General features: G+C 38.9%; 2 protein-coding genes across 3 annotated transcripts in view; one reads left to right on the top strand and one right to left on the bottom strand.

Annotated features, from left to right (window-relative positions):
• Positions 1-14,485: 14,485 nt before the first annotated feature.
• LOC113037319 (NAD(P)H oxidoreductase RTN4IP1, mitochondrial-like) lies at positions 14,486-23,303 on the top strand. The gene is made up of 9 exons (XM_026194271.2): positions 14,486-15,105; positions 15,188-15,339; positions 17,445-17,513; positions 17,980-18,104; positions 18,543-18,591; positions 18,714-18,850; positions 19,360-19,543; positions 21,316-21,411; positions 22,489-23,303. Exons 1-9 carry the CDS (start codon positions 14,808-14,810, stop codon positions 22,681-22,683), a joined length of 1,305 nt encoding a protein of 434 aa, XP_026050056.1. The 5' UTR covers positions 14,486-14,807; the 3' UTR covers positions 22,684-23,303.
• Positions 23,221-24,414, bottom strand: part of LOC113037318 (uncharacterized) — a 28,451-nt gene continuing 27,257 nt past the window's right edge. For both annotated transcript variants that reach the window (XM_026194269.2, XM_080289564.1), the window contains exon 22: positions 23,221-24,149. In XM_026194269.2, the coding sequence (XP_026050054.2) occupies positions 24,061-24,149 (89 nt within the window). In that variant the 3' untranslated portion in view covers positions 23,221-24,060. The remainder of the gene's footprint in view (positions 24,150-24,414) is intronic.

The raw sequence follows: 24,414 nt of genomic DNA, 5'->3' as shown, positions 1-24,414 counted from the left end.
AGCCAGAGAACCAAATTTATCAAGAACAAAGAGTCCAACCAAACACACAACAAGCACCTCTGAGGTTTCAGATGCTTATTTCTGGGAAAAGACGATTTACACAAATTTACATTTTTTGCAAATGTAAATTTCTGATTTGTAAATTTTCCATTTCTTAAGCTATGAAGTCAAGGTCTGTTATCATTGTTAATATTACCTCTCATTCTCACTCTCACATTAACAGTGTATTTAAAATAGGATGATTATGAGTGCTAGTGATATCAGTGATGATGAATGAAAGCAAAGCTTGTGTATTTTAGGAAAACTTATATTTGCTGGGCATATTAGAAATAACTTCACACCCACCTGTTACATCTTATTTCAATGCTTGTAATCCAAATAGTTTCTGGATTTTATGGCTGTAACAGTAATATGTTATGCAGTGATTATTTTATTGTTTACATCATTTTCATCCTTTCTCAATTGTACACTGCTTATGCAAATCACCTGTTCCTGTCAGCATTTGATGGTCATGAATGTCGATGCTTTGATTTTTCCCCCCAACCATTGTATTGTAGTTTTAACCCTGTGGTTTGGATCATTATCCTCTTGCATGGTTCAATTTGGGCTAAACTTTTTCTGTTGGACAGATGACCTGACATTTGACTTTAGAATACTTTGGTATCCTGAGGAGTTCATGGTCAGCTGAGTGACTGCAAGGCTGTATGTAGCCTTGGCTGTGGCTCCATAACACTCACCATATGATGCATTTTGTTTTTGCCAAATGTGGCGATATGCATTTTGGACAAACATCTCCACTTCGTCTCACTTGTCCAGAGGACTTTTTCCAGAAGTTTTTGGTTTGTTCAGGTGTAATCTTACAAACCTCAGTTGTGCTGCCATTTTCTTTTTTTAGAGAAAAGAGGCTTTCTCCATAACTGTTGTAAACAAGTCATGCTTGTTTAGTCTTTTTCTAATTTTACTGTCCTGAACATTTAATATGCTAACTGAGGCCCGTAGACTCTGCAATGTAGTTCTTGGGTGCTTTACAGTTTCTATTAGCATTAAACAATCTGGTTAATTTGCTCTTAAATGTTTTCCACCAGTGAATATTTTTACTCAATACAGAATGATGGACTTCATATTCTGAGGAAATAACCTCATAACCACACCTATTTATACAAATCAGATTAAATCCCAATGCCAGAGAACCAAATTTTACATGAACAAAGAGTCCAATCAATTAATCACACAACAAGGACCTCTGAGGTTTTGTGTGCTTAGTACTGGGACAAGATGATTTACACAAATTTACATTTTTGCAAACCTACTCTTTCTGATTTGTATATTTTCCATTTCTTACCTATTTGCAATGAACTTTGAGGTCAAGGTCTGTTATCACTGTGTCACAGTTTGCACTGGCAGACCGTGTGGAGGGAGGAAGAGGACCCAAACACAGACACTTAGAACAAAATTATAATTTAACAAAAGGTGAGACGTTTATTTCTGGCTGGGAAAAAGGTACAAGACACAAGGCACATGCACACTGAGGCAAAACTAACTAGAACTAAACTGGGAAAAAATAAATGAAACAAATCCTTTAACATGGAAAAACCTTGAAACACGGAGGCATGATGATCAGGGGGAAGTGGAAACACATGGGAAAACAGCTGATTAGAATGAACACAGTGATGCCACAGGGGAAGTGAAACTAAATCGCGACACGTTAATTTTACATGTCATTCTTACTCTCAGATTAACAGTATTTAAAATAGGATGATTATCAGTGCTAGTGATATCAGTGGTAATGGAAGTAAAACAACACACTGATATGTGCATTTAAAAAAAACTTATATTTGCTAGATATACAACTTCACACCCATCTGTTACATTAAAGTTAAATGCTTGCAATCTAAATGCTCTCTGGATTTTATATTATGCAGTGATCAGATTATTTTCATCCTTTCTCATTTGTACCCTGTTTATGCAAATTTATCTGTTCCTGTCACAATTTGACATTCATGACCAGAACAAGCTGTTGTCATTCTTGTCTCTGGGTACATCTCTCTTGTGTGACTAGACCAACAAACACTATTTACACTCATGATACCACAGACATTTATACACCCTAATTTCCTGTCCTTGACAATTAAAGAAAACGAGAAAAACTGCTTTCTAATTTTTCCTGGTTATCATTTGTCAATTGAATCAATCATATTCATATCATTAGACTGGGCTACAAACGGCTATTAATTTGACGAAACGTACCCTGTGACATTTTCTTGCTGCACTGTGATCTATTTGTTTGAGCATTCAAATGTATTCCAATTTCAAGTAAGACTAAGAATACAATGACAGATACAGTCAGGGCCAAAAGAAAGTACACCCTCAGTCAGTTCTAAGGTTTTGCATTTCAGGATGTACCAAAAAAAATATCTAGTTCTTACCAGGTCTAAAAATGTGGTAAAGAGCAATAATACTATGCAAAACTTGCACATGTTTTCATTACTTGTCCAAACATACACCTCTTTCTTTTCTCCAAATGTGGTAATGTGGATTATGGCCAAACATCTCCACAAACTCCAGAGGTTTTGTGGTCTTGGGTGCTTTACAGTTTCTATGAGCAGTATACAAACTGACTTTGGGGTAAATTTGCTCTTGAATGTTTTCCACTTATGAATAATTTTACTCACTACTTCAAATTTGGTGGAAATAATCTTATAACCCATCTCAGATTGACTGCATCTCTCAGATCAGTGCTGACATCTTTCCTGCTTGGCATTGAGCTAACATGCAGCTGAACGCTCCAGACAAGCAAACTGCCAAAACGTCTACTTTTACAGAGGAGCTCACACTTGCTGATGATCAGTTAATCAAATGCATTTGATTAGCAGCACCTGGCTGCTACTTGGAAGCAGCAAGGATTTACTACGTTTATTAGACACTGCCTCTGTGTGTTGGCATAAGTGTGTATGCACTTATGCATCTATGGTGGATCTTGGATAGTCTCATGTTTTTCCTAGTAGGGAGAGCACAAATATCATTTTCTTTATTCAGCACCTCAATTAAAAATAGCATCTAAAATGTACAAAACATTGTTGATCTATCTAAATATAATCAATTGTAAACTAATTTCAAAGAGCCACATGAACAATTTAGTAACATTATGCCCCTATTAGGTTAAAATAGAGGAAGGTAAAATGAAAAAGCAGACAAAAAGCTGTGCATCAGCTGAAAGGTCCTTCCTGCCAGATGGTCAGCTGTACTCGTTTTTCTTTTACAAGGAAGCTTTTTCTTCTTAGACACAATGAAGCGTTGCCTTGCTGTGAAACACAGCAGAAGTGAATCAGTTAGCATAGATGGGAGTCAGATCTTTTCAAGCTGCTTGGTTTCTCTTATTTTCAGTAATCACATGTAGCTCATCAATTAGGTAGATAAAGTGATCCCCTGTTCCTGTCTCCAGTTTCAGTGATTCATGTCCAGTGGCTTTGGTTGCTATAGAAACCAAACAATGGAAAGATTTTTGACACCAGTCCAGTACGGTAAATGTGCCCGTGTTAATTTGTAGTTGATTTCTCCTTGCTTTATCAATGGTGGTCACACCGAGTGATTAGACAGACATGGCTTTTATTTACTAAGCCTGAATGCAAAAGCAACAAAAATCCTATTCATGTGTGAGCCATGAATGACCTGTTTAACATAACATAGGAGTGAGAGCCCACATAACTAACCTGATTCCATGAGCAAATCAGGTTATCCCAGATTTACACCACCACTGTCCCGGCTGTCAGGGACAGTGGTGGTGTCCCTGCTGGCTACCAAACTCAGAGTGCCCTCCGAGAGCGCCTCTGATCTAACTAACTGCATATCTAGGACAAACCACCCTCTCCTCCCCGTGTAACCTCTTGGAAGGACACCTGATGCCACATGATGGCACCTGTTTGCTGAGAATAGCTTCCACCCACTGCGTGTGTCGAAGAAAGATACACAAGAAGCCCCAGCCAGAAAGCTGTGATGTACATGAACTAATCATGTATACAATGACTGCTAAATACACTGATGGCTCACAGAGAGAATGAGAGAGAGAGACTGTGTCTCAGTACCATCTGATCTTTGAGGCAGCGTGCTTTTTATTCAGACTGCACTCACTTGTCTGAGACATCTGACAAACTGAAAGCAGAGCACAAATATAATGCACCATTATAATTTTGGTTTTCATGGCAAGCATACCCTAAAGGAATCTGTTTCATAGAAACTGAAAATCAAAGCATGTTTCAATTATTTGGCTATTTGTTTTCAGTTGCGCATAGTTCACAAACCACATATGTTGTGTCTGCACTCATTTTTTTTCAGGCAGTGAGAATTATGATGTTGGTGATTTGGAGAAGACTTTGACAAACAGGATATTTTGAAGGAGTGGTAATAGCTTTCGTGTAATTAAATTTAATGAAAATTTCCAGAATTTTCGACGCCACCAAAACCATCAGTTATTATTTTTTGCCAAAATAGCTCACAGGATTCCATGACAAATATCATGCTATTTGTGATAATCCTTAGATCCAGTCACAAATTTAGATTAGTGTGTTTCACACAGACAGAAATAGTTCCAAATACTGTCCATCTTTTTTTTTGTATTGATCTCTGTTTAGCTTCATTGTTGTGTGTCTACACTGTGTCATATTTGGAGTGAGTCACCTCCCTGGCACAGGAAGCAAAGGAAATCAATTCCACAGCCACAATTTGTGAGGCCAACTGGAAATTTTGACAGTAGATCTGCTGACCATGCTGCTGTTGGCGAAAGTGATGGCGTTAATTTTCCAGGATCTTATTTCTTAGATAAATAAGGTCTTGGTTTTTTTTTTTTTTTTTTAATTTTCTACTTTTAGCAGCAAACTAATACAAAAGGGGGTGGAGGGGTTAAGGCTTTTAATAATGCTTTTTCATTGTGTTGTTTTGCCTTGTTCATTTCATATGACATCACAGGCTTGCATATTAAATATCACGTTGGTTAGCTAAGCATAGTCTAGAAAAGAAAAAAATTAAAAAAAAAAAATAAGTGGAGAGAACCAAATGTCACAAAATCTACCCACAGCACTCCAAAGCTTAATTAACTGTGACTTGCAGGACTAAGAAAGTCATCTGCCAAGAACCAATCATGCCATACCACAATTTGTTGTTTCTATAATGAGTAAAATATTTTTCCTGATAGATGTATTCTTTTTTTTTCAAAACTTAAATAAACATTAGAAATGCCCTCACCTTCTGCTAACACAACTATATCTCATCCACAGCATGTAAACCTTAAACATTTGTGATTTTCGTGGCAAAAGAGCATTTTGTTCAAGTGCTCGTGTGGACTTCTTTTAACAAAGGCAGGAAGCTGAACATCTTTGACAGGAACGCATGGTGAGGGAACATGTGGGGATGGAAATGTTTTATAATTCCAAAAATCTGCACGATAACACACTAATTTCTTGTGTGTTGTATTATACACCCAACTGCTATGTAAAACTGTGCCTCTTAAGTGGACCGAGGAACCTTTTTTCTTGATGATATCTCATTAGCAGACTGTCAGCTTGATTCGCAGCCCCTCCACACCTCCTCCCAGCTCTCTCTTCTTCCTACACTCCACCAGCAGGCACTGACATTTGTATAATGAATGTGGTTCATTTTCAGATGGCTTCCCAATTAGGTGCGAGACACTGTGGGCTGAGCCAAAAGTTTAGTTTTATTTGTGTAAGTGCAGTGTTCCATTCTAATAGAACTGTCCAGATTACGCTTAATCCCTACAAGAAAACATAAAAACATAAACAATTTGTAAACTGAGGTTATTTCCTAATAGCTCACACTACCTGCAAGAAAAATAACAAACACCTAATAGGGCTGAAATTAACTTAGGAAACAAAAAAAATAATGTCCATCTATTCTAAAGATTAATTTGTTTAGAACTGGGATTATAGAAGCACTTCAATATACTGAATGGCCATCACAAAGGTCTACAGATGTGACATAAACTAAAAAAATAACTTTTGTTGAAATGGAACACAAGTAGAAAAGTGAGAAAGAAAGCTGTTTAGTAATATAAGATAGAAAAGTGTTAGAAGCCTGAAGCAGCAAGTGCTGATGTTTGGGTCTGGAGCTGTAACATAACGACAGTTCAGTAGTTTAGTGGGAAGTTTAGTGAGACCTGCCGGATTGATGCTTGGATTGAAAATTACCATCATGTGAAGAATAGTTATTGATACTAACATCAAAATATCCAGCTATAATACACTGAACTGATTGGTCACCAGTGATGTATGGATCTAACAAATCTGTTACAGAATTCAGGGTTGCAAAACGCAAATTTAGATAATATAATATAATAATTTCAGAGCCGTTTTAAAACCTGGAACATTGTATTAAGTGTGACATGTACAGTGGAGAACAACAATTCAATACAGTGATGACAAAAATGATGAGTCTCGTGATTTTGTGTAACATATGGTGTGGAAAAAAAACATGAGCGTAAATCAAAGATAAATAAATTATGTAATTATATTAGCAGTGTGCTTTTTACTTATGGCCAGGTGTGACATGTATATTTCAGTCTTTTGTCTAAATAGCAAGTTTTTGAAAATCGTACTTTTTTAGCGAGTACATATTATTAAAATTAAATTGTTACATTTTATATTACTACAGTTTTGACTGTTATTAATACTGGAGAAGATGTGTTTATTAGCATATATTAATACACAATAGACATATTTGTAATGCATAGACATCATAGACATTCTATCTACAAATTCATACCAAAAAATAACATTGTGTATTTTTTTTTCATTGACTTACATATTTACTGCAAATTAGAACAAAAAATAAAGAATAAACAAACAAAAAAACAAACAAACATAGGATCTCTTTCGAAAAAGTCTTTTTAGAAACATCTTACTCCTACTTTTAATTTCTCAGAGGGCGATGACAAGATATAAATAAATATGAATATAAAAATGAAGCCACTTTTATGTTAGCTTTGCTTAGCACCATTAACTGGTAACTGTGATGTTAGTTTTCTCAAGATAACATGTAACTTAGCAAAATGTTGTTTTTACATTTTCATTGTTGTAAGTTTTAAATAACCAAGATATAATTTCGTCGGGGTGCTCTTAGTTAGCATCTTTGGTAAAATGGCCTGTATTTTGTTGCACTTTACTTAGTCCCTATGGACCCCAAAGTGCTTTACACTACATTCAGTCATCTACCCATTCATACACTGGTGATGCCAAGCTACATTGTAGCCACAGCTGCCCTGGGGCGCACTGACAGAGGCGAGGCTGCCGGACACTGGCGCCACCGGGCCCTCTGACCACCACCAGTAGGCAACAGGTGAAGTGTTTTGCCCAAGGACACAACGACCGAGACTGTCGGAGCTGCCAACTATTGAGCCACGATCGCCCCATCTTTTACCCTCTCCACCCCGATTCAGGTGTATGTGTTAAACTATATGAATTCATTAAGTGTGGCTTCATATTTTTATATTGTGTGTGTTATGTGTGAATGTTTTTTCCAGTCACATAAGTAAACTTGAAATGCTGTTCGTGCTTGTGAATGGAGAAAGACTTGTGTTTACCTTTAGAGTCTGGGTAATGTCCTTAAATAGAGGCTGAGGGTGTAGAGATGACATGGATGTAATAAGAAAGTCTCTGCCAAGAAGAAGCCATTGGCATTTACTAAATTTATTGGATGGGCTTCTTTTTGTATCCTTAGAGAGAACAAAAGCAGAAATATAACAGATCACACAGCTTACAGTAGAATGTTGTATAAGTGGTTGTTTATGTTCTAGTGGTTATTAATTATGCAAATATAAATAAAAGTACAAAAAAAAGTGTGTGTGCTCTGCTCACTTTTATGACCTCTCCATTTCAGACTGTCCACAGTCTGAATTAAGTTGGTTGGATGGCCATTAGTTCTGAAATGAAGTAAACTGGTTAAATGTGGTTTTAGATCTAATAATCAGAATGAAATTTGGGTTTAGCTTTAGTGAAATGGGCAGGACATCATGTGGGTTTAAGCTGGATGTCTAACACTGTGTGTGCGTGTCCACATGCAGGTATCTAAAAGTGTATTTGCTTTGTTGTTTTGCTGTATCCACTGGTGATTTAAATTAACAGCAATTTACTCTGACATCAACATATGGCATAGTTCTTCCTAATGCACCGGATAAACAGAATAAACATTGTATTACTTTCTCAACACTGTCCTTGGAGCATAGAGGAAGACTGAAGATAAGATGTTATCTATAAGATGGACAACAGAGCACATTACGTTTCCTATGCCACTGATTTGGTTCATGTGTAAGAGCCTAAAAAGCAACAACAGAAAATATATATTAGTAAATGTTTATGCTCTGATGCATATCAACCAATCTTCTTTGGCTCTCTGGAATCAATCTTTCAATGTTAATTGCTCGAGGATAAACTATTGCATTTAAATACTGTTAGTTATATAGGAAACAACAATAGCAGTAATTGTAAATCAATAACACTCCACATGCTATCTGCCTGGGGAAAAATAGGCTGTGAGCTATGATTTTAGAGCATCCACTCTCCTCTGTAAATTATTCATAAACAAAATATGTCTACAAGCAAACTGTCAAACTGACACCAAATACTGCAGTTGATACAAACCTCTAAAACCTTTGTGCCTTTAACAGTTACACTGTTACTTTGCAGGCACAGAGAATGCTAGATGTTTCAAAAAAGGAAACAAAAAGCTGTCAAGTTGGCAGATGTAGTTATGTAGTTATATACAGATATGATTAGCCCCCGACACATAACTCTGTCAAGAGGGAGACAGCCTTCATCTTTGGTTGTTACAGCTAACAGGAGCTTGTTAATACCATCTCTTCACTTTGATACGGAGTTATCATCCAAGGTCAGAATAAAAGTACTTTGGGGGTTCTATATCAGTGAACAGCACTTGAATATGCATATGTTGATATGCATCTCATATCCTCTGTGTCATGATTACTGTGAGATAGACATTAGAGCCCTCATTGTCATTTTTCGTTAATTAATAGTAGTAAAAACATAAACCCTTGGATTACTGTGTGCAATATGTATATGTATATATGCTTAATTTGTATGTGTGAAAATACAGTGTGCAAATCTTAGGCTGAAACGCTGGAACCATGAAATAATTGTCAGAAAATTCCGATTTCTTGAAACTAGAATTTATGTGTGTTTATTGAACCTTATAACCAATTAAAATAAAGAAGGCAAATATCATTTGCATATATAAACAACAATTTGTATAATTCTTGCAACATTCTGCATTTTTGTGCAATTTATTGCTCACAGCCAGTTTAGCTTAAACAAAAACATTTGCATGGGTTAGGTTTAAATGGTCTCAAAACCTCATGTAATGAATTTGATACACTTAGCATTAGAGGGTTGATTTTGGAGCCTTGCATGAGATTTTCATTCTGTTTTTTTGTTTTTTTTTTCAAAGCATGTCTCCTGATTACACTTAACTCCATTTCTTTCAGTGACACTCATGTGAGTACAGGATTCCTAAAACAGGATAACAAGCTTTCAGGCTTTAGGTGTGTTTGCCCTGTGTGTTGTCCAGGCCCCTTGGTGAATACATCACATCACTGATGTGACTCAGATGGATAATGAACTGGAAAACCCAGTCAACTTGCACATAATTTGGCCTCTAGAGTGGTCATAAAAAAGGGAGATCCCTTGAGTGAACATGTGGTCAAGCTCATCAAACACAGCACAAATACTTCTGTAAACATTGCAACAAAAGTTACTCTATACCTGGCAGAAAATAAAAATTCATTTAATTTGGTACAATTAAGATGATCTTAGATCTAGATTTAGGACGGACGATAAAGAAGCTTAATGTATGCATAACATTTAGCTTCCTCTACAACAACGTTAATGTCTGGCCTATTCAGAAAAAAAAGCAGCAGATACCAAGGAGAGAATCCAGTCGTTCATTCTATAAATAATCTCAGACCTCAGCAAGTGCACAGGCCTCTTTTCCTTCTCTGTTGTGTCTCAGACGGAGCTGGTTTGTCAGGTAATGAATAAGGCTTGTGTGATCGCTATCCAAGTAACGAGGGGCCGTTAATGCCCAAACTAACCACGGGCTCACTGTTTAGTTGTGTTTTGCCAAGTATCGGGAAGTCTGTCTGCAGGCTAATTTATCTGACTCTGGGATGCAGTTTAAAAAGAGAAAAACAGATACATACCTTATACAGCTACTTCTCGGGTAGACAGATGACCTAAAGATAGGGTTGATGTGTTGTTAGTTTAAAAATTAAACTATCACTATATTAAATTAGAGCAAAGCAATAATTTTTAGAGCAACCATGTGATTTAGGCCACATGTCCCAATATAGAAAGGAGGCCTAGAAAAGCTACACTCAGAGGTTCTGTGAAAGAATGACCCTCCTGAAAATGCAAATTTAAAGCAGATCCTTCTCAAAGCCTGAGCAAACACTTGTCTTAGGTAGTTCATCCCATAAGAAACAAAAATTAAGCAGTGATTGTTTCTGTGAAGATGAAAGATTGCACCCTCTACTTGCGCTAACACAGATTTGAAGTTTTTTTTTGAGCAGCAGCCAAAAGTATAATTCATTAGACAGACCCTCTATAATGAGCCAACATAGACAAAGCACCCAATTTCCACTGTGTCCTCTTTCCCCTGGGAGCTGTGATCATAATGACAGTGCTGTTTGTTGCCTGGTTTCATGCTGAATCATGATCGCACAGCCACAGGCCCTCGTTCTTTCTTTTCTCACCTCTCTCCCATCGCTTTCTGGAACATTGATTATTTTTGCAGCTTGTGTCACTTGCATGAGCAGTGTGATCTGTTTTATCTATTCATTTCATCAGCCTGTTACGAAGACAGCACGAGTTGACGAAGCTACTTTGTTGTTTTATTTTTCAGTGCCTTATGAGGGGACTTAGTTTGAAACCCAGATGCAGAAACAGTGAAGCTTGATGGTAAAAAGCAAGGCAGCCTATTTGCTGTAACCCTGTTAGACCCTAACCCTAAACCTAACCAGTGTGCTATCAGAATATGTAACGGAAAAAATAATAGTTGGTCTCCAAAGAGGCAATTACAGAACAAGAAAGTAATCAATCTAACTGATTGTTGAACATCATAACAAACCAGAGTATACCCCCATGTGTGCCGTTGAAGAATAAACAGATAATCTCTTCTACCCATTTGCTTTATGTTTCCAACATCGATGCGTGTGCTCTCCATTAGGCCTCTACACTGGCATGTATTCCACCCATTTGGCTCCAGCTGATGGAGCACTCAACAATCACTTCAGTGTCGAGTGGGCCTCTCAAGTATATTAGGTTATAATTTTTTCATGTACACTTGCATTTTTATGATAAGAGGCTATTATTGCTATTTGATGGGTTTTTGGTTTTGTAGCTAATGCATTTTAGCTCTTTCTCCCCATTTTTGCTGCCATTTCTGCTGTGTATAGGACAATAAATGCTGTAAGTGCCATCAAAACTGGTTGATAATACTTAATAATGTATATATATATATATATATATATATATATATATATATATATATATATATATATATATATATATATAAAAACAAAAAAAAACACCCAGCACGCCCCTGCGGGCGGTTTATCCTTCAAGCTCGGGTCCTCTACCAGAGGCCTGGGAGCTTGAGGGTCCTGCGCAGTATCTTAGCTGTTCCCAGGACTGCGCTCTTCTGGACAGAGATCTCCGATGTTGTTCCCGGGATCTGCTGGAGCCACTCACCTAGCTTGGGAGTCACCGCACCTAGTGCTCCGATTACCACGGGGACCACCGTTACCTTCACCCTCCACATCCTCTCGAGCTCTTCTCTGAGCCCTTGGTATTTCTCCAGCTTCTCGTGTTCCTTCTTCCTGATATTGCTGTCATTCGGAACCGCTACATCGATCACTACGGCCGTCTTCTTCTGTTTGTCTACCACCACTATGTCCGGTTGGTTAGCCACCACCATTTTGTCCGTCTGTATCTGGAAGTCCCACAGGATCTTAGCTCGGTCATTCTCCACCACCCTTGGGGGCATCTCCCATTTTGACCTCGGGACTTCCAGGTTATACTCGGCACAGATGTTCCTGTACACTATGCCGGCCACTTGGTTATGGCGTTCCATGTATGCCTTGCCTGCTAGCATCTTGCACCCTGCTGTTATGTGCTGGATTGTCTCTGGGGCATCTTTACACAGCCTGCACCTGGGGTCTTGCCTGGTGTGATAGACCCCAGCCTCTATGGATCTTGTGCTCAGAGCTTGTTCTTGTGCTGCCATGATTAGTGCCTCTGTGCTGTCTTTCAGTCCAGCTTTGTCCTGCCACTGGTAGGATTTCTGGATATCAGCCACCTCCTCTATCTGCCGGTGGTACATACCGTGCAGGGGCCTGTCCTTCCATGATGGTTCCTCGTCTCCCTCCTCTTTCTTGGGTTTCTGCTGCCTGAGGTATTCACTGAGCACTCGGTCAGTTGGGGCCATCTTCCCAATGTATTCTTGGATGTTCGCTGTCTCATCCTGGACTGTGGTGCTGACACTCACCAGTCCCCGGCCCCCTTCCTTCCGCTTAGCGTACAGCCTCAGGGTGCTGGACTTGGGGTGAAACCCTCCATGCATGGTAAGGAGCTTTCTTGTCTTTATGTCAGTGGCTTCTATCTCCTCCTTTGGCCAGCCTATTACCCCAGCAGGGTACCTGATCACGGGCAGGGCGTACGTGTTGATGGCCCGGATCTTGTTCTTACCATTCAGCTGACTCCTCAGGACTTGCCTGACCCTCTGCAGGTACTTGGTGGTTGCAGCTTTTCTAGCGGCCTCTTCATGGTTCCCATTCGCCTGCGGGATCCCCAAGTACTTGTAACTGTCCTCTATGTCTGCAATGTTGCCTTCTGGTAGTTCAATCCCCTCAGTTCTGACTACCTTCCCTCTCTTTGTTACCATCCGACTACACTTCTCCAGTCCGAACGACATTCCAATGTCATTGCTGTATAGCCTGGTAGTGTGGATCAGTGAATCGATGTCTCGTTCACTCTTGGCATACAGCTTGATGTCATCCATGTACAGGAGGTGGCTGACAACTGCTCCGTTCCGTAGTCGGTATCCGTAGCCAGTATATATATATATATTTAATATGATTTAACAACCAGGCCATGTCATCATTAGACTATTGTAGTCAATACATCCATAACTGCTTAAAATAATAGGTAATTCCCACTCTCCCATCTCGCTGTGGTTTGCACTAACCTCCTGCCTGTTATTAATGAGCTATTAATGAGACTCATCAGGAAGAAATGTAATCCAAGCTTGAGAAAACAAGTAAGGGTGTTTGTAGTCTTTTTTCTGAGTTTATTATTATTATCATAATGCACAGTGTAGCATCAACTGTTGCACACAATTAAGCAAAGCACAAAACTGTGACTTCATTCTTTGTTGACAACTCTTATTACAGAGAAAGGGATATAACTGGTAAGGACCTTACAGCCTACTTTTCTAAACAACAGCAACAGTGCTGTAGCAGTTAATTTGATATTTAAATAATTTCTTGCAAAGTGACTATACTCTGGTTCAGTGTTTAGTTCTGTCACAGGTGCTGGAACGTTTTTAGTTCAAGTTCTGATCTTTTGACTAATAAAGCCACATTCAGTTGTTCCTTTATTTACCAGAGGTGTCCACAGTAGGTAGCTCCGCATGGTGGAATGTTTACGCCAAACTCACAGATGCAAACTAAGAGGGATTTGTGCCTCTTCCTTTTGCTTTTTAGACAAAAGTGTAACCCACTTATATATTGGTGGCTCTGATCTTTGTGGTTTATGTCTTGTGCATTTTATTAGTTTCCCCGTTTACCTGTTCAAATTAGCAAAATAAGTATTACATAATTATTGTGCATTGTGCACAAGGGTGTTTTTCGTACATAGATAACTGGTAATCTATCAATCTACCCAAAACATGCCAAGAGGTAGCTTAGAAACAATCAAAAGACAATTAAATGTGCCCGATACATCATAAAAAGACGAATTGTTAAATTACATAATAGGAGTCTAGTACACTGAAAAGCCCAGTAGCCTTTAGTTTACTGCTGTTTTTTCTAGGAACTATGATGAAGAGATAAACAAATGGTACTAATATCAAGCTGCAGTTCAAACTTTAATGAATACTAATTAATTAATTAATTAATTAGTATTCAATTAATTAATTAATTAATTAATTAATAAAATGCTTGTTTTATATTAGTAAGAAAACGTTTATGAAAACATTTAACTGAATAAGTTAAAAATTACGTCAGCGTCTATTCAGTGCTTTCATACCTTTTTTGGGGGGCAAAGAAAAAGCAAGAAGGTATTGGAACCGGAGAAAGAACGTTTTGCGGTGCTGCAAATGCTTGCATTTGATGCAGTACTTGGATTGTTTTGCCACGAGTTTCCGGCATGCAATGCGCGACAGTCACGTGGCCATGATGTTCTGGAAACTGATTGGCTGCCGTTGTGAGTTCAGAGGTTAGCTTATTTGGTAATGTTGTTATGTACCCAGCTGCTGAGATGTGTGTTATCTGTTCATTATTGTAACAGCTGTTGCTCTTTGAGACTTCTGTTACATAAAAATAGTGCACGAATGTGCTATCGCTTGATTATTTGATTCGTTTTGCACTTTTACACATTTGTTTTGATCGGCGATAACTTCGACATGCTAATGCTAGCTGTGTAGCTACGTAGCTTGGTGAGAAGTCTCCTAAATGTCATGTTGTATCGAAACCTGACCTTGTAGTAGCAGTGAGCTGGAAGGCGACTAGAATGGCTTCTGCCAGAGCTATGACATCAACCAGGCTTCTGTGTTTATTCAATGCGACAGCAGCAGGATCCATTAAAACATTAGCCAGGACAGGGTGCAGAGTGTGTCTCACAAGAAATATGAGCAGTTCACCTCCAAGGCTGCAGGGCTGCATGTCAGCATGGATCATTGATCAGTATGGCAGTAATGGTGTTCTGAAGTACACAGAAGAGACCACCGTTCCCACGATTAGTTCTGCCACTGAGGTGATGATTAAGGTCCATGCAGTTAGTCTCAACCCCCTTGATGTAGCTATGAGGGGTAAGTGCTGCTAACTCAAATTAATAATTAACAAAGAAACGAATAACTTACATCAATAAGCCAAGAAAATTCTCAATTTCAGGTGGCTATGGGGCTAAACTGCTGAAGTTAAGAAGAGATCCATTATCTGTGATGGACAATGACACTGAGTTTCCTCTCATTCTTGGTCGTGATTTGTCTGGTGTAGTAGTGGACTGTGGATCTGGGGTTACCCATTTTGCCCTGGGAGATGAGGTAGGTTCTGCATTGCACAATCGTCTTTTAAAAGATGTACTGGAAATTAGTGACAATAATATTATAGCTGCATTCATTGCATTGATGTTAAAGTTAGTGTTTAGTGCTCTTTATTGACATCCTCTTAAGGAATATTAGAAACACATCTAAACACATTCTATTACAACATCAGCAGCAGCTACAAGCTTTCTCAGATTGTTAGTGAAAATTTACCATATTCTCATATTGTACTCTAGTGCCTCTTCTATTCATTTGGAATGCATTAAGTTGTACATGTGCACTTAAAAAGTGACTTCGTAATATCAGATACTTTATTAGTTGCTATTTTGTTGCTTCATTCTACCTTCACTACCTTCATTCTTTGTGGCATAAATTCAAAAAGGTGATGGAAACATTTCTTGAAGATTTTGGTCCATATTGACTTGGACAGTTGTTGCAGATTTGTCAACTGCACATTCATGATGTGAATCTCCCGTTCCACCACGTCCCAAAAGTTCACTATTGGATTGTAGGGCATTTAAGAACACTTGTCCTTTTCAAGAAACCAGTTTGATGTGAGCTTTCTGACATGGTGTTATCCTGCTGGGAGGGATCAGCATGGTCAGCAACAATACTCAGACAGGCTGTGACATTTAAATGATGCTCGGTTGGTACTAAGGGGTCCAAGTGTGCCAAGAAAATATCCCCCACACCATTATACCACCACCACCAGCCTGAACATTTGATACAAGGCATGATGCATACATGCATTTATCTTCTTTTCACCAAATTCTGACCCTACAATCTGAATGCCACAGTAGAAATCTAGACTTGTCTGACCAGGCAACCTTTTTCTAATCTAATGGCAACTGGTGTGGTCTTCCACTGCTGCTGTAGCTGACTTGCATCAAGGTTCATTATATTGCACATTCAGAGATGCTCCTCTGGATTCCTTGGTTGTAACAAGTGGTGATTTGAGTTACTTTTGCCTTCCTATCAGTTTTAACCAGTCTGGCCATTCTTTGACATCAATAGGGACGTTTTGACCAGAGAACTGATGCTCACTGAAAAATGTCTCTTTTTCAGTCAATTCTTTGTATACCCAAGAGATGGTTGAGTGGGGAAAATCCCAATAGATAATTTGTGTCTGAAATGCTTAGACCAGTTCATCTGGCATCAACAACCAGGTCATATCCAAAGTCCATTAAATTATCCTTTCCTCCTCGTTCTGATGGGGAACTTCATCAGGTTGTCTTGACCATGTCTACATGCATAAATGCACTGATATGCTGCTCCCATGGACCATATGTCTGCCTGATTAGCTATATGCTTTAACAAGCAATTGATCTGGTGTACCATGCAAAGTAGCCAATAAGTGTCTATTAGTGATCAACTGACAACCTGAAAAATAACTAGACAGGATGATCTTTTTAATATTTTGTCAGATTCAAATGTAATTTGAAATTGAGTAGATGACTGTAAAAGAAAGTGCACAAAGCAAGCAAAATGCTTTGTTTGTTCTTGTACATTTATAATATATTATTTGCATAATAATATAGTCACGATATTCATAGACATATGGACTGAGGGTCAAAGTCATAAAGACTGGGCACCCTTGATTTTATGTGAAGTGATAAATACCATATTAAAAATGCGAAGGCAAATTTGCTGATGTTACACAATTTTTCTAAAGTTAAATATGGTTATATTGCTTAGCCCACTTACATGCACCTCCATAGTTAAGTCATTCAGAGACATTTTCTTGTTGAAAAGATCAAGTGCTTTCTGCTTGGTCTCCCAGTCAGTGTGACTCATAATTTGAGACCCTGCTGTCTCCCACATATCTACATTACTGTCTTCCTGCAGAGAGAAATGCAATTATGCAAATCTGGCTTAAAGTGAATGTAATTAAATCACTGAACAATACAGCAGTAAAATTTTCCACATGCACTATTCTAGTAATTGTATTTCACCAGTATAAAAATATCTTTGGAAACGTCTAATGATGAGAAAGGACAGGAGCAGTTGTGTGAGACCCTAATAGCTGATTAACCAGATTCAGAGAGTGAGAGTAGGTGGTTAATTTAAGTTGTGTTCTGCATGTTAAATGTCATATTTGTCTTCAGGTGTGGGCTGCTGTTCCCCCTTGGAAACAAGGCAGCCTGGCTGAATATGTGACTCTAACAGAGTACGAGGTGAGCAGAGTCTGTGCAGCAGTTGGATGGCGGTGCATTTTCAGAATTAACTGTGAATAATTTAACTAGTGTCTACACAAAGACTGAGATTAAAGTAATTTTATTGTCAGTTTGTTTTTAAACTAATGGAAAAAGTTCATTGAGAACCCTTATTTAAACTGTAAAATACATTAAACAAAAGTTCGGAAGAAGCGAACCCTGTTTAGTAATCCTTCACTGTAAAATGTAATTAGGATTAAGTTTGTTTGTTAGCTGTAGCTGCGGTGGCACCAATTAAAGGGACATACAAATTGCCCTGTGTTTTCTTGCTGCATTGAACTTCATTTATTCTCCGACTCTGGCTGTCTGCCCTCACAGTAGCTGTGCTGATTAGACACAGCCTCAAAGTTTATAAATGTAAAATATTGTTTACAAGTGAATGCAATTCTAACATTGTTAACACTCTCTGTGTGGCTGATTTTTGCAGGTTTCCCATAAGCCAAAAGTACTGAGCCACATAGAGGCGGCATCCATTCCTTATGTAGCCAACACTTCTCTGTCTGCACTTGTCAATGGAGGTGGTCTTTGCAGAGACAGTTCTTCAAATAAAAGGCAAGAATCAGCCTGATCCAAAATAATTTTATGTTGAGCTCATTTCACCCTGTTGCCATGTATACTTATTAAAAAAAAACATTAAAAAAGTGTTAAGCCCCTGAATGCTATAAAAGATTTAATAATGTCTTTCGTTTGTGACTTGGAGAATTGAATATGCTCTTTCCTTGTTGAGAAATCAGTCCAGTCATGTCGACTCAGAATGTAACGAAACCCGTTTCAACACTTTCATTTCATTTTAATTGGCAACAAGAGTTTTAAAATAACGCATTTAACCTGCAAACGTCAAAACATTTAACCTAACCCGCTAACGTAATAGCTTCCAATCCTGCAAATCCCTTTGTACCCCCTGAGGCTTCCACTTCTTTTCGTAGCTTTGCATAAATGAGTCACACAGTAATTGAATGACCCTCTTGTTGCTGGGGTTTCTCCTCCTAGAGTTTTAATCACTGGAGGATCAGGAGGTGTTGGAACATTTGCTATTCAGGTAAGACAGAGTGTCTTCGTTTGGCTATGCCTGTATCTATATTTATGCCTTTTAAACCCTGACAAAGTAAGATCTCTTGCTGTGTGCATACTCCCTGTTTTTTATCCTTTATGTTTCACCAGCTGTTGAAGGCTTGGGGCGCCCACGTAACGGTCACCTGCTCTCAGAACGCTGTGGGTCTTGTTAGAGGGCTGGGAGCTGATGAAGTGCTGGACTACACAGCAGGAGATGTGGTTGAACAACTAGAAATGATGGAGAAGTAAGAGCTGCAGTGTATACATTGAAACTTGTGTGGTTAGATTGTACTGTGTTTAAAGAAACGCTGGAGCAAAATGTTGCTCACTGGTCCCAATGCTGGTGTCTACTGAAGTATCATTAGAGTCTGTGCCAATCCAGTGAACGTGTTAATTAAAAAGGACTCATCTAGATTTGCTAAATTTGGTGTGTTTCGCCCTTTAAACACCCAAATGTGGTAAACATATTCCTATCAGCTTGGCACACCTGTTCGCTGACTCGCTTTCTAGTTTCCATGGAAACCACGGTTTAAGGTCTGAGTGGATGATGGTTCATTTATTTTCCTGCCCCTAAAACAAAATTGGTAGTGCTTGGTTTGGTTTCTTAGAATTCCAGCAAGGGGCTAAACCAGCACAGTGCATAGTGTACTGACATAGGATAATTTGTTTTGAAAAAGTAAATTTTGTTTTGTTTTTTTACCACATTTCCAGCAAGATGTTTACAAGATTGTCTGCCTCTTTTTTCCACCTCAAGGTTTGACGTTGTTTTTGACGGCGTGGGTGGGGACACAGAGGAGTGGGCGATGGGCCTGCTAAAGCCCTGGTCTGGTGCAAAATACGTCACACTGGTAACACCTTTACTTCTCAACACCGACTCTATGGGCCTATTGGATGGTACATTGAATGCTGGTTTCTCTCTGCAGAGCAAGGCCATTCAGGTAAACACCAGTAAAACTGACTTTTGATTCAAACAAAAGTGGATGTACACAAAAAAAAAGCTTCCACTGAGGTTGTTTATTTTTGTAACACGGACTGAGGTTTGTTTTTCTCACTAAGGCATTATTCTGGGTGTGGCCTGCCAGTGCTTCCAAATTGAAATGTCATACTTGATCCTCAGTGGCATGGAAAGAAGACATGGATATTTCTTTTCCATTCAGTTGATTATATGGATTGGAGCTGAGGTGACACAGGGAGGGGGGAAAAGTCAAGTGATGACTTGACTGAGCGTCACAGTAAATTTTTGCACTGCCTGTATTTTTTCTTCTGTTTGTATGTGCTGTGTGCAGGTGAAGATGGAATAGCATTAACACTTTGAGTCCCTGCATGCGTGTTAGGTTTGTGGTGTTGCGTTTCCCTAATAGCTGGTGTTCATGTCATGAAGATCATGACCGAACAGACGAGGACAGGGTGGACAGGGTGCTCTAGGGACTGAGTGAACTTGTCCTGGGCAGGGTAGGCACTGGTGACAGCACAGCTGGCAGCGTTAGAATGGATGAGACAGTGTGTGTGTGCGTGCGTGCATGTGTTTGCTGCTGAACCAGCAGTATTTGGTGTTTGTTCAGATTGTGGCCAACCATTTCCCCCCCCTCCCGGCAAATACCACTGTTTGTGTGTTTCTTGCCAAGCCTCCGAGGCCTTTTGTCCATGGGAGCAGCCAGCTGGTCACTTTGGCGAGGCTCCGCTGCATCAGTCACACCCTCGGTGCCCAACGCTGGACAGCCTGCCATTTTTATCTGTGCAACTGAGCCCTCTAGTGTCAAACTAGAGCTGCACTGAACAATCATGAACTGTCTGGTTTTTAACAAGCAAATCAGGGTGGTTTTACCAAAGCAGTTTTACATAATAACACAATATTATCAAGTATAAAGCAAGGTTATGTTTGGTTTTGTTGTTTTAAATGAATTATTACACCACTAATTTTATTTAGACATTTGGAGCACCTTTTACAGACCTTTTTTCATAGCTGGCAGTCCTGGTCTTTTTCACATATAGCAGGAAAAATCTTAGTGAAACAAACCATTAGTGGTTTCTCTGTTTAATTTAGATGCCCTAATAAACTAGTATGCCATCAACCAAAGTATTTGTGCTCAGAATCCTGCATCACTCAAAGAAACGTAGCTCAGATTCATGCGATATGTGATGGTCAGAGGTCCAGTTTGTGTCCGTGTGTGTAAAACTAAATACTAGCTTTCAAGTTATGTATTATTTTTTAAGAACAACAATTTAATAAATGATAATTGTATTACTAGATGTGAACAATAACACTGCTAATATAATCCAATATTCCTGTTTCTGCTCATCTCATCATCAGTTATTCATGACAGTGCGTCTGAAAATTCACAAAACCAAATCATTAATCTAAACATAAATGTTTAAATTAGGTGCTTTAACATTTTTAGTAACCTTCAGTAGTTTATTGAAAACTTATCAGGAAATTAGTGCTAATTAGTCCTTTCATACAAAATGCGGTTTCTTCCTCCTAAATCCTTATGGTGCTAATTACTGTAAGTCAGGGTAACTGCCATGTGTGTTTTAGTCAGCTTAGTTGTCTTTTTTGGTGTTCTGATCCAGGTCTTAATTTTTTAAAGTACATTTTTCTACATTTTCCTTCTCTTTTTTCCTAACCGATAACTCTGTGTGGTTACTCATGTGTATGAGATGCAGACAAGCCTGACTTCTAATTACTGCCTCCCGTTTGCTTTCTTCTTAGAATTTATTATCAAGCGGAGTCTTCTATAGGTGGGGATTTTATGCACCAGATGGACCTGCCCTGGATGAAGTCAGCAAGCTGGTAGATGCAGGGAAGGTACTATATGGCTTTATTATTCATATCATGCACACCTGCCTTTTAGGACCATTTGTACTGACAGAATTAGGGTGATGTCTAATTTGCAAATCCGTCACAGGCAGAGAGTTGAATTTATGCAGAGATGGAGATCATGCAACTCACTGAATACTGAACATACCATGGATTCCCTATGAGTTTGTATCCGAGGCTCCCATGTGGCTTTGTGAGGGAGTCAGAATCACATTCCTGCTATTCTGGTTGGCTGGTTGGTTGGTGTTGTGCACGGTTGGCTGCTGGGCGATTGAGTCAGGCGCCATCAGACGGTGAATGGATTTTTAAACAGTGCTGAGCAGCCATTCGCAAAAGCGTGTGGGACCTCTGTCCTTTTGTGCTGGGGCTTACAGCAAGCAGCAAACTCAGGCCAGTGGCGGGAATCTATGACCTCCGGTGCCCCACCACCCCTCCTCACAAAACATACACGCACGATCTCTCTGCTCTCTCTGTCCTATTTGCAGTCAGAAGTGTGGATGGTTTCCAGTGACGCGACTGCCCTCCCCATTCATTGTTAAAGACAAAAGATGGTGACCACAATAACAAGCCTGGCTGCTTGTGTTCTGGGACTAGCACAGGATTGTCCAGCCTCATCACATTCTAAACCCCTCCCTCACGTGTTCACTCTTGCAACTATGAAAGCAGCGATGTTGTAGCATTAGGAGTTTGTGGTTATTTGCTAGACTAAACTTTTTTGATAATGGGTTTGATTATGGGATCACTGTAATTTGCAGTGCTTTGTGACTTGCAAAAAAGCCTCTTCACTAAGATGTGAAAGTGGAAATGGTTCCAGTGCTGTTAAGTTTGGACAGTTACTCATTTTGTCTGGTTTGCTGCTCTTAATGCATGGTGCTTACCTCACGAGTCGGATTTGCACAAGCTGCCACATTCATGACAGACTGTCAATACTTATTCTGATGGGGGTTTTTTTTTAAGCGCCATTAAAACAAAAGCCAAAACTAATTTTCATAATCAATTGAACTCCTGCCTAAATGTGTAAATCTGATCTTTTAATTATTTCCCATTTCTGCTGCTCTGTCACAGATCCTGCCTGTTGTGGAGGCCCAGTTCTCATTTACTCAGGTGCCTCAGGCTTTTCAGAAGCTCGAGAAGGGCCATGCCAGAGGGAAGACGGTAGTCAGGGTGGCTGAAGAGGACGATAGACAGACTGAAGAGCTGGTGCAGGACAGCAGCACGGAGACTGTAGAGTCAGTGCAAGAAACAGCCAAGCAAAGCTAAGTAGAGGAAAGCAGGTGCCTAGAGAGTTTCTGTTATGATCCTTCTCACCTCCCCTTCACCATCAGCAGAGTGAGAGGTAGTCTGTTTTGTAGCAGACTGCAGTCGTGACCTGCGCTTGTAATTAGAAGATACCAGAAGTTGTATCTCTTGTTAACGAGCCTTCTGCGATGTACTCAAAGTTTTCAAAGTTCTCAAGTCGTGCTGTGTTCATCATGTTGAAATTACTAATGTTACCAGCTAAATGCTCCTCATGTCAACCATGCAGCTGGTTATGGTTACCAGACTTTTGGTAATTAGCTGGCTGGTACAACATTGTATAAAAAAGCTTTTCTGTTACAAATGTGGAAGAAACTATTTGTTTTTTCTTTTTTTGGTTTAGTTACCCATCACTACCTTGTATGTGAAATTATGTGGACATCCTGTAAAGCTACATAATCTGAAAGGAATATATCAGTGTAACTTTCGGGGAACAACAAACATCTGAAATGTTTTGTTTTTTGCATGTCCATTCCACTCAACTGTGCACTGTTTGAGAAGTTCATTGACAAAAATAGTTTTATTATATTGAAAAGAAAAAAGTTCTATGTTGAACAGTTTTGATTAAACAAAAATAAAAGACATGATATTTGTTTCCTTGTGTTGCATGCAGCTGGAAAAAAGCAATATGTACTAAATAACAGCACATTTCATTAAAAAAAAATCCAAAAAAAAGTTTTAACACTGTTTTAAGTTAATAAAAATAAGGCAAAAACAGATTTGTTCAATGGAGATACAGCTCAAAAAGTTTGGGGTCACCTAGAAAATGTCTTGTTTTTGAATGTACAACAATATTAATTTGTTTTGTTCTGGTAAAACATTTACTTGATCAGATACCTTGTAAATAACAATGGAACGTGGAATCATAAATCAAACAAAGGATTTTTTATGGAATATCTGCATATGTGTAGGCTAATGTACAGTCAGGCTAAAAGGCCAGTTTTTGTCTCAAGATGGCCAAAAATCACCGTACACTAAACAAGTCAAACTTTCCTTTTCTTTCAGCAGAAAGGAATCCTTAATTGCATCTTAAAACATTTGCAATCATTTAAATATTTTTTTCTTTCAAAAGCAGGACTTTTCAAATTGACCCCAAACTGACAAACGATGTAAGAATAACATGTTAAATATTTCAATTCCTGAATGAACTATTTGTACATTTGTTACGTAGCAATACATTCTACCAAAATCCTTAATTTCTCTCCAAGTTGACCTCTTCATCTGCCTTCTCATGGTTCCCCTGCAGCAAAATGTTGAGAACCTCCAGCGGCGTACCTCGTTTGTGAGCACTGTGTGTCACTGCATTAGTGTGTCAGGGATCCAGTTCAGCAGACTTTGTTTTCATATAATCTCCACATCCCACCTTTGTTGTAGTTTACTTGCATCAGGTGTGTTCAGAATCACTTGGTTTTTGTCATAAAGATGACCACCTGAAAGAAACAGATGTTTTTATTAAGTGGATTTTGTATACATATTTTAGCATCATTCTGGTGCCTGGAAAGAGATTGTGTTGCATAATATTGTTTATTTAAGATGGATTAAAAGTAGAATTAAAAATGTTTTGCATATATTTAATTTCACATACAATAATGATAACTCCTACAATAGTGTTCAGTACGCCTATTGCAGGGAAAAATTCAGTCCACAAGGGGTCACTAATTGACAATGATGCAAACAAAGTGACTAGACATAAAT

This window comes from Astatotilapia calliptera, chromosome 15 (genome assembly GCF_964374335.1).
Source record: "Astatotilapia calliptera chromosome 15, fAstCal68.1, whole genome shotgun sequence".
In the NCBI taxonomy this organism is placed as follows: Eukaryota; Metazoa; Chordata; class Actinopteri; order Cichliformes; family Cichlidae; genus Astatotilapia; species Astatotilapia calliptera.
The sequence above is the reverse complement of the archived record's forward strand: the minus strand, read 5'-3'. Positions and strand labels throughout refer to the sequence as shown.

Coding starts and splice junctions, on each gene's coding strand:
- LOC113037319 (XM_026194271.2), top strand. CDS start 14,808: ATGGCTTCTGCCAGAGCTATGACATCAACCAGGCTTCTGTGTTTATTC. Junction 15,340..17,444: donor ATTTTGCCCTGGGAGATGAG/GTAGGTTCTGCA, acceptor ATTTGTCTTCAG/GTGTGGGCTGCTGTTCCCCC. Junction 17,514..17,979: donor TGACTCTAACAGAGTACGAG/GTGAGCAGAGTC, acceptor TGATTTTTGCAG/GTTTCCCATAAGCCAAAAGT.